The 10556-nt window shown below is 40.2% G+C and overlaps 1 protein-coding gene across 1 annotated transcript in view; it reads left to right on the top strand.

The window, feature by feature from the left end:
• Positions 1-1992: 1992 nt before the first annotated feature.
• The window catches only part of Slc30a8 (solute carrier family 30 member 8), a 34100-nt gene continuing 25536 nt past the window's right edge, over positions 1993-10556 (top strand). The window contains exon 1 of the mRNA XM_027431399.1: positions 1993-2063. Coding sequence (XP_027287200.1) covers positions 1993-2063 — 71 coding nt within the window. The remainder of the gene's footprint in view (positions 2064-10556) is intronic.

The following is a 10556-nucleotide window of genomic DNA, read 5'->3' as shown; positions in this document are numbered from 1 at the left end:
TAAGATCCCAACATATGAAATTTCAGTACAGAGCCTATGACCAGGGTAATTTCTTTTAGCTAAATTTATAATTAGATGGAATCTATCTGTAGTTTCCCGTCTTACCAATGCTACCTACTCCCCCTCTCCATACCTCTCCACCCATGGCAAGGTATGTGACCTGTGTGCTCAGAATCATGAACACTTACAAATATGCTGGTGAATCCATGTCTAAACTAATAACAGAGCTTATGGCCCAGGCTCAGACTCATGGGTTGCTCTTCTCTGCTGATTTCTATAGCCCAACATTTCCCAGTCTGTATTCAGAGTTGTCTGTCCTTTCTGTCCTCTCATCCTTAGTGAGTTCCAGCCTGATTTGTCCTTGGTTCCCTGTCTTTTCAACTTTCATCCTTCTAGATTCGATTTTTCTCCTCGGTGCCGGAAACTGTTCACAAATGATCCATGCAACAGAGTACAGTCCTGTGTCACCCAGATGGATTAGTAGTTGTTTCCTGGTTTTGTCTAATTTGTCTCTACAGAACAACTTGATATTTTTCTCAGGTAACATAGGATATGTGAGAAGGGAATACTTTAGTTTTATTCGGCTGACATTAGCTGCTGAGGTCTACACCTTCTCCAACAAGGACAGATTGCCTCCCTAGAGCTATTTCTTTGACTCTTCACTGTCAGAGTCAAGTTAATAGTCAGACAATAGTGTTCTGTGCAGAGCCCTTAGAATTTATAATACAGAGGAGAATATTGGAAGTCTTGTGGTTTGCTGGATGTATGACTCCCCACTGATGTGATAGACTTCAGACAAGGGCAGCTTCTTTGTCCTGGTTGACTCCCAGTGCCACTGACATTCTATTCTTCTGGTCAATGATAAATTGATCCGATTAGAACATTGACAGTTATCTCTGCTTGACAAGATGGCATACTCTCGTAACACCAGGATGAGAGGTTATTCTAGAGCTAAACCTCTCCACGTTTTCAGCAGACAGGATAAAAAAGGAGATGGCAGTAAGAACTCAGTGGTTTGGAGCTCTTCCTTCTTCTCCACTCTGCCCCACAGTCTCCTCCACTAAGTCTTCATAGATCTTTGGCCTATATTCAAATGACTGCTGTTTGACCAGGCTCTTGCTCCTTCTCCTCTATGGAAAGGAAGGTAGTTTGGTAATGGGTCAATCATTGGGATTTTGTGACTTGAAGTTCTTTTGGGAACAAACCAGAAGGCTCCATTCCTGATCAATTGTGACTGATGTGCCTGATGCTGCCTGGGCTGTGTCTTCCACACTCAGCTGAGGGTGCTCCAGCAAAGGAAGATGTATTTTACTGTGAAGGGTATTATTTACCCAGCAGGGGACTTGTCAAGGGCAAGGGCATATCCAGCATCGGCTCAGATCATAGATTTCAGTGACTAATATTCTTTGTTCCCCACTTCAGGAGTGAAATCCCAAAATGGTCCTAGGAGAGTTACAATCCTGACAGCTGCTTAGAGGTGGTGTCTGACCTAAATCCCAGGAGAGATGTTTGTGGGGAGAAACCAAACAAAAAGAAGAGAATGGGGTTATTGTAGAGAAAGACAGAAGGGCGGTTGTTTGCAGCTCACTCAGGTGTGTTGTGAAGGTCATTGCCCCATGTCAGCATTACCAGAGCAACTCCACCATTTAGAAAGCACAGTGAGATCACACAGTATGTGCCTGTGTACACACACACACACACACACACACACACACACACACATCTACCTTATGGTTCCACCTTCTGGTCTCCCAGAACAGCGGTTTCTGTGGGCGATAGGATGAGACCAGATGATCTTGCAAGAAGACTCGTTTTCACAGACCTACTACCAACATTGATGGAGGAGGCCTGTTAACTCAGTACTGGAAGCCACTTTTTAAAGTATTCTTAGGAAATTGTGTGATTATAGGAATTCCAGTGCTTCTTTTCTTCCAAAACTGGACAACAGGTCAAACTCCAGCAGCAACAGTAACTACTCCTGCCCTGGCTGCCATGGAGTTTGTTGAGAGAACTTACCTTGTGAATGACCAAGCCACCAAGATGTACACCTTCACTCTAGACAGGTAATAAGATACTTATGTCTGTATTGCCATTTTTCTGTGGCTCGAGTACACAGTAAGGTAACATATATTCTTGCTTTAGAATGGAAAACTTCTGCTTTGCAAACTGGGATCATTTTGAAGCATCTCAGGAATGGCTGACTCATTTGTGCAATTCAGATCCTGAGACATACTGTAGTCTGTATAGCTAGTTTGACTCCTTGAACATGATAAGTTCATAAAAGAAATATCTGTTAAGGCATTTTTCTCTTGCGGTTTTTAATTACAGAAATATTGCAAGGACAATCTCATTGTTTACTGTTGCTTTCTTCAAATTTTCCTACTTTGAAGTTAGAGAATAAACTGTCAAAATTATATGTAGGAAAAAAAGTAATACTTTTCAATGATGGCTCAAAACGAGGGCTATATTCATCTCAAGATTAACTAATGAATGGATTATTTTATGTCAGTAGATGTACCTGTAACAAATGTAGCTGAATTTAATGTTTTCCATAGTTCCAGGTTTTTTTAAATGTCTTTGATGGTGTCATGTGTAATATCATCTTTGATTTTCATTTTAAACAATTATTGATTGAACACATCTATCTTATGTAGTGTATATCTAATTGAAAAGAAAATATTTCTAGTCCTAGATGTGTGTTTATTTGGAACTAAGAATTGTGTAGAAGAATGATTACAGGATATGTTGGGGATATTTAATGAGAATTTTAAGAGAAAACATCAAGAGAAGCTATGGTTTACCAGGGTTTGAGGATGAAGCAAATAACTCCAGAAATGACAGAATTAGGACGCAACAAGACAAAATAGAATCACAGTTGATTTAAGGGAAATCTATGTAGAAAGCCAGGAAATGGGAGATTGGGATGTAGCTCAAAAATAGTGTGTGTCTAGCAAAAGGTCCTGGGTTCAATTCCAAGCCCTGCAACAACAACAACAACAACAACAACAACAACAACAACAACAACAACAACAAAGAGTGAGGGGAATTTTGATCATAATGAGATAATTGCAAACTAAAGAAAGATATATGAAAGGAAGAGAGCTTGGGAGATCACACTAATGAGAAGTTAAGTGGATAAGTGAAAACTTGTAATAGACTCAGGTAGAGCCAATTTTAAGAGAAAAATGTACTTATTAATAATATATGTAATGTTTTCATTTATTTTGTAGAACCAAATTAATCATCTAAAAACAATGTTATGTTCGATCCCATCAAATATATTAAAACTGCAAAGAGGACTTTCCCTAAAGAGTATTTATAACTTGGCTTTACAAATGAATAGTATACAGGATGGACATTTTCTTAGAATTATTTTCTTAGAAAATTTGAGGTCAGTTATTGATCTTATAATTATTAAAAACAAAGCCTCAAATGAAGTCAGGCAAAAACCTTGGACAGCATGTTGTTAGCACTAGGAATACTGCTACATTTTCGAAATAGCAATAATTCCTATGGGCTGGAGAGATGGCTCAGCCATTAAAGGCTAGGCTCACAACCAAAAATAGTTATGGAATTCTGTAATACAAATTGCCAACAGTTTATAGCAATGGTCTTGTTCACCTCATAGGGTGAACTTGGTATGGTTTTCAAGGCATAGTTCTTCCAATTGCCATGAAATCATTCAGTGTTTTCTTTTCACATATAAAGATTAAATCTTAAACAGGTTTTTTTAGGATACTGATCTCTCCATTTTCCTCTGAAGAAAATGAATGCCAAAAACAGGGTGTGCCTTTGTAAGCTCAGATGGCTGAAAGAACATTGAGAAGATCCATGCCCCTAGTCGGTCAGTTTAGTGTCTCTCCTTCTCCTGCACCCACACTCTATATAGCCTCAAAATCTAACTTAATTGCTCCAGAGATAATCTGCATCGTGCAGAGCTCTTAGTCCTTCGCCACCTCTTCCGACCCCCATATCCAGGCATTTTCTTTCATTTCTGAGCTTCGTCTCTTGACAGTCTTTCTCTTCTCCCTCTCCGGGGTTTCCTTTCACCTGCCATGATCTTCCTATTGAGATTGTTATTTGCTGCTGAGACACTGAATCTTGAAGGAAACCTTGTTGGTTTGCAACGAGCTACGGGCACAGTTGGTGGCTGCTAGCACACAGTTCTGTGAGAGGAAACACAGGCATGACTTTTCTTGTGGTTTGCTCAGGAGCCCATTTCCGCCTGGTGTCTAGTCTAGGAGCTCCAAGGCGCCTTTCCTCACATGCCTGGGGTTTTCAGGCTGACTTTTGGCTCGAGTCTTTGTTCTTTTTCTCCCTGTTTACATCAGCCTGAGAGACTCTTGACCTGGAAGTTCAGGACGGAAAAAGTGCAAGACTGGCCGCGGATGGCTGTCACATAGTCCAAGCCCAAAGCAGAATCACTGTTGCCATGTCAACAGGCTAGAGCAAGTCTCAAGGCGTAGGTTTTTATCATGACAGGTATTTCCAGGTGTCATCTTTATACATATTCCACCATAGGGCAAAGGAACATTTGTCAGTGCCACGGTCACTAGTGTGTCCCCTTTCTTTCTTCTGGACTTTTTGTTCCGTGTTATAAGAGCAGTGGAGCCTTTAATCCTAGCACTTGGGAGGCAGAGGCAGGTGAATTTCTGATTTCAGGGCCAGCCTGGTCTCCAGAGTGTGTTTCAGGACAGCCAGGGCTACACGGGGAAACCCTGTCTCAAAACCAAACCAAACCAAACCAAACCAAACCAAACCAAACCAAACCAAACCAAACCAAACCAAACCAAATAAACACAAAGAAGGGCAGTGGAAGCAAGAACAGGGATAGATGGCAGAGATGAGCTGCTAAAGTCTTTTCAACAGTGTGTGTGTGTGTGTGTGTGTGTGTGTGTGTGTGTGTGTGTGTGTGTCTGTGTGTGCTGATGTGTGTATGTGTATGTATTGGTGTGTGTATAGGTGTGTGTCTGTGTGTGCTGATGTTGTTTCTGTGTGTCTGTGTGTATGTGTGTATGTGTGTATGTGTGTATGCTGGTGTGTGTATGTGTGTGTGTCTGTGTGTATATGTGGGCATATATATATGTGTATGTATTGTATATGTGTGTGTATGCATGTATATATATGTGTGTATGTTTGTGTGTCTGTGTTTGCTGACGTGTGTGTCTGTATGTGTGTCTATATGTGTGTATATATGTGTATGCTGGTGTGTATATGTGTGTGTGTCTGTGTGTATACATGTATATGTATATGTTTGTGTATATGTGTGTGCTGATATGTGTGTATTGTATATGTGTATGCATGCATGTATATATGTGTGCTGATGTGTGTATATGTGTGTGTGTCTGTGTGTATACATGTATATGTATGTTTGTGTATATGTGTGTGCTGATATGTGTGTATTGTATATGTGTATGCATGCATGTATATATGTGTGCTGATGTGTGTATATGTGTGTGTGTATGTGTGTATATATGTGTATATATGTGTATGCTGATGTATGTGTATTTATGTGTTTATCTCTGTGTGTATGTATACGTATACATGTATACTGATGAGTGTGTGTATGTGTATATATGCATTTGTGTGTGTATGTATGTAATTTTTTGTATGTATGTGTGTGTATGTGTGTATGCTGTTGTGTGTGTATCTATGTGTATATTTGTGTATCTATGTGTGTATATGTGTGTGCATGTATATGTATATATGTGTGCTGATGAGTGTGTGGATGTGTATGTATATAATTTTTTGTGTATGTATGTGTGTATGTATGTGTGTGTATGTATGTGTATGTATGTGTGTATGCATGTGTATGTATGCATGTGTATATATGTGTGTGTGTATGTATGTATGTGTACATATATGTGTGTATGTTTGTATGTGTGTGTGCGTGTGAGTGTGTGGTATGTATGAGTATATATGTGTGTATGTATGTGTGTGTGTGAGTGTGTGTGTATGTGTGTGTATGTATGTATGTGTATATATATGTGTGTATGTTTGTATGTGTGTGTGTGTATGAGTGTGTGTGTATGTGTGTGTATGTATGAGTATATATGTGTGTATGTATGTGTATGTATGTGCGTGTGTAGTGTGTGTGTATGTATATGTATATATGTGTGCTGATGAGTGTGTGCATGTGTACGCATGCTGATTTGTACACATGTGGAGGGCATCCCTCATTTCCCCTGGCCTGGCACTTGACACGTAGGTTAGGCTGGCCGGTCAGTGAGCCCCAGAGATCCGTGTGTCTCTGCTTACCCAGTCCTGGGATTGCAAGCACGTGCCACACAACTGATTTTTTTACAGCTTCTGAGGACCAAACTCGGGCTCTTTGCCCTGCAGTCGTTTTACTGACTGAACTTTCTCTCCAGCGCTAACAAACACTTAACTGGCGAGTTTGTTTTTCCTATCTGTGGAGTGGTCGTAAGGGCACATGCAGAAAATGGAAATCAACGTGCACACAGCCCTGCTGTATCTCAGCAAGGAGTGCGAGACTGGCTATTTTCAAGCAGAAAAACATTGATGACAACAACGGAATTCTTTTTTCTCCTGGTGAGAAATGAAGACAGAGCTTGATGCTTCATGAGCCATAGACGAGCAAAACCAGCCAGAGATGTCTGAAGTATGAACCACTTCTGGACTGAAGCAAAGCACAGACTGGCACCAGACAGTAACCCTGCCAGGAGGTGTGTGACGAGTTCAAAGTTCATATTCCCCATGCCCCACATTCACGGGTTGACACTTGAAGGCCTCTAAGAATGTAACCAAGTTTAAATGTTGTTACAGGAATAGGTGTTACGTGTGACAAGCCACAGAGTTCCTTTTCTCCTTCTTTGTGTGTACAACGAGGAAAAGCTGTGAGCAGATGTATGAAGGCAGTCATAATTAAGCCAGAAAGAATGTGTCTGATGCAGAAATTTACTGGCAAACTGACCAGGAAGTTCTAAACCCCAGATCTTCGAGAAGATAAATTTCTGTTGCGTTAAGTTGCCCATGCTGTGATGTTTCTTGAAGTTCAAGCAGACTAATGCAAGCCCCAAATTTAGTTAAACCACCTGCATCGTGGGATAGTTTGTATCTTTGAGAATTTTTGGAAACTGGCAGAGCAATTGGGAGGCAATTGAAGAGCCCAAACTCTGGGTGAGAAGCTGGTATAGATAGAACTATACTTACTAGTTAGGGCATGGAAAGAGACGGACAAAGAAAGGGCAACTAAAATGACCACCATACCTGGAGGGTGGGGGCAGGGTAAAGACACACGAGTACAAAGATGGGTCTCCTCAAGGAACACACAGGGTTCACAGGCGTGGAAAACTAGAGGAATTGGATGTTGCTAAACTAGATAAGCAAAGTCACCAAATAAATAAATAAAAAAAGGAGCCGGGCGTTGGTGGCGCACACCTTTAATCCCAGCACTCGGGAGGCAGAGCACTCTGTGAGTTCGAGACCAGCCTGGTCTCCAGAGCGAGTGCCAGGATAGGCTCCAAAGCTACACAGAGAAACCCTGTCTCGAAAAAGAAAGAAAGAAAGAAAGAAAGAAAGAAAGAAAGAAGGAAGGAAAAACCTACAAAAAAATCCACATAGGATCAGTATCTAGCATCGACATAGTGCATATTCTAAATATCTTGGTTTTCAACAAAATCACGAGTCACAAAGAAATGGGAAAAAATGTATAAATAGCAAAAAAAAAAAAAATCCTTTAATAGGAAGTGCCTTTAAAAGGGTTTAACTGTTGGCCTTAAAATTCAAACATTTTAATAGCAGCTACTATAATATATCAAAAGAACCAGATATAATTATGTTTAAAGAATTCATGAGAAACTGGATGGCAATCCACAAATAGTAGATACTAATAAAGAAAGAAATGATAACATCAAAAGGTAACTTTTAGGGTGGAAAGGCATAATAAGTAAAATAAAAAATACATCCCTGGAAGGACCTAGTAACAGATCCTTGATATTGACATGAGCTGACATAACAAAAGTTCAGTGTTCTGGACAATAAAGCAATAATTATCATGTATTTACTATAATGAAAAGAAGGAAAAAGTTAAAGGAAAATGAACAGAGCATTAGAGAAACCTGGCACATTGGCAAATTCACTAATTTATATGTAATAGTGGTACTAGAAAGAGAGAGCAAATTTAATATAAATTAAAGAAAGCAATGCTCCCCAAATTTGGTGTATATTAGTTTGTACTTCCTTTATACTTAGTTGTTGGGAGATCTTGATGATCCAAGGTTGCAGTGTATCCTGGCCTGGCAGCTCTCTCCAAAGCTTGATAAAATGTGGGACTTCCTCCCTAGCAAGACTTCCTGCTCTCGACCTGCCCTTATCTGGAGAATGTCTCTAGGCCTGAAGGACTGACCTTATCTGAAAGCTGTCTCTAAGCCTGGATGCCTGACTTATCTCTAGGGCGACCCTTGGCACAGTTTCCTGTTAGAAGCCTTTCCCCATGCTATACATATGGTAACTAAGACATATACTACGACCTTTGCTATAGAACTTGGCTGCCACATACACAAAGGCTTAATGATAGGAGCCTGCCACTTAATGAAAATGAGGGTTTATGCCCAGGCTTCCCAATCCTATATATTTCCTATACTCTGGAATAAAGTTGAGCTGATTCACGGAAGTCATATCCACAGCCATCTGAACTCTGTTCTCTGATTCTTCTCCCTCCACCCTCATGAGCCTGTGGCCAATGATCCCAAGGAATGAAGGAGAACCATACTCAGTGAAGTATAAGGAGAAGCAAGCAGCAGGGGGGTGGGGTGCATGCCTTTAATACCAGCACTTGGGAGACAGAGGGAGGTGACTCTCTATGTGCTTAAATAGTGAGTTCTGAGATATACAGGGCGACAGAGAGAGAGACTCTGTCTCAAAACACCCCAAATTAATTGATTAACCAATTAATTAATGAATGAAAAAAGAAGAAACAAGCAAACCTATTTATAACCTGACATTTCATACTAAAAGATTTATTTTACCTTTGTGTGTGCACACACATACGGATGCACACATGTACACTTGAGCACACATGCCTAGAGAGTCCAGAATAAGGTTGTAAGCTGCCTGACTTGGTAGGTAGTCGTGAGCCCTCATGTATGTGCTCAGAGCTAAAACCCAGTTCTTCTGAAAAAGCCCTAAGCACTCACTCCCCAAGCCATCTCCTCAGCCCCAAAAGAATCGCCTGACACTGCTCAAAATGGAATGTCATCATTATGAGAGAGGTCAACATTGCACTGTGTATTCTAGATACAACTTTTATGCAAGAAAACAAAATGAGTGATATCAGATTAGAAAGGACAAACAAAAACTCTTTTCGAAAATGATAATATAGTTTACATATAAAAATGTCAATCAGAAAACACTTGGTTATTCCCATAATAGTTATGCAGGTATTACACTGGAGAGAATATTTGTCTGTTCATCTAGGTAACTCACACACACACACACACACAAAGAAGACAAAAGGAGGAGAAGGAAGAAGGGCTTCAGGAGAGAGAGGATAACGCAGGGTGAAAATAACTGAAATTCATTATGTGCATGTATGAAACCACCAGAGAATAAAAACACAGAAAAAGGTAAATACGAAGTTAAATTCACAACATAGGATACCAGTTTAAATACACATACAGAGTAATTGGATGGGTCAATTGTCTTCCAACAAGGTTTTTTTCAATAAGTGTTATTGGGACAACTAAATAGTCACATGCAGGAGAATTAATTTGTCTATATTTCTGACACCATACTAAAAAACTTCATGAAAATGGATCAAAGGCATTAAGGTAGGTGCTAAAATTATACAGCTATAAATCTTCCAAAAGAAAACACAGGCATAAACCTATGACTCTTGGATTAGGCATGCTTTCTTGATAAAATGCTTAAAACACAAATGTTAAAGTTGTGTAAATTTTAAAACCCCAAAGGAAAATATTTTGTTCTTCAAGCAATAGAATGGAAACAATGCCCACACTGCACCAAGTTGTTGTTGTGGCTGTGTGTGTGTGTGTGTGTGTGTGTGTGTGTGTGTGTGTGTGTGTGTAGAATTTGTTTTATTCTCAGCTCTAGGAGGCAGAATGGTTGGGTTTAGACAGCCAAATGTAATGAGGTCTTCTGGTTATAGTAGATGGTTCTCACTTGACGAAATTGGCTTACCTGCAGACTCTTGGGTCAGTTATGAGAGGGAATATTAAATTAGTTTTCTCATTTCTGTAACAAACACCCAACAAAAGCAGCTGAAGGGAGGAAAGATACATTTGTGGTCATGGTTTTGAGAGATTCCAGTCTATCATGCCATGGCAGAGTAGCTCCCTTGTGATGGGAGCATGCACCTGGGCCTCTCACAACTTAGCTTTACCAGGAATTAGAGAGTAAAAGATGAAAATCAAGGAGGAGTTAGACAACCCATAGGCTGGTCCTAGAGCCCACTTCTGCAGCCAAATCCCATACTTTAAACTCCCAAAACAGTTACAGAGGCTGGAGACCCAGAGTTGAAACACATGAGTTACCAATACGCAGCCAGGTAAAGATTAGGGTATGTTTATTAGGGC

This window comes from Cricetulus griseus, chromosome 10 (assembly GCF_003668045.3).
Source record: "Cricetulus griseus strain 17A/GY chromosome 10, alternate assembly CriGri-PICRH-1.0, whole genome shotgun sequence".
NCBI lineage: Eukaryota > Metazoa > Chordata > Mammalia > Rodentia > Cricetidae > Cricetulus > Cricetulus griseus.
Note: the sequence above shows the minus strand (reverse complement) of the source record. Positions and strands in the feature narration are given on the sequence as shown.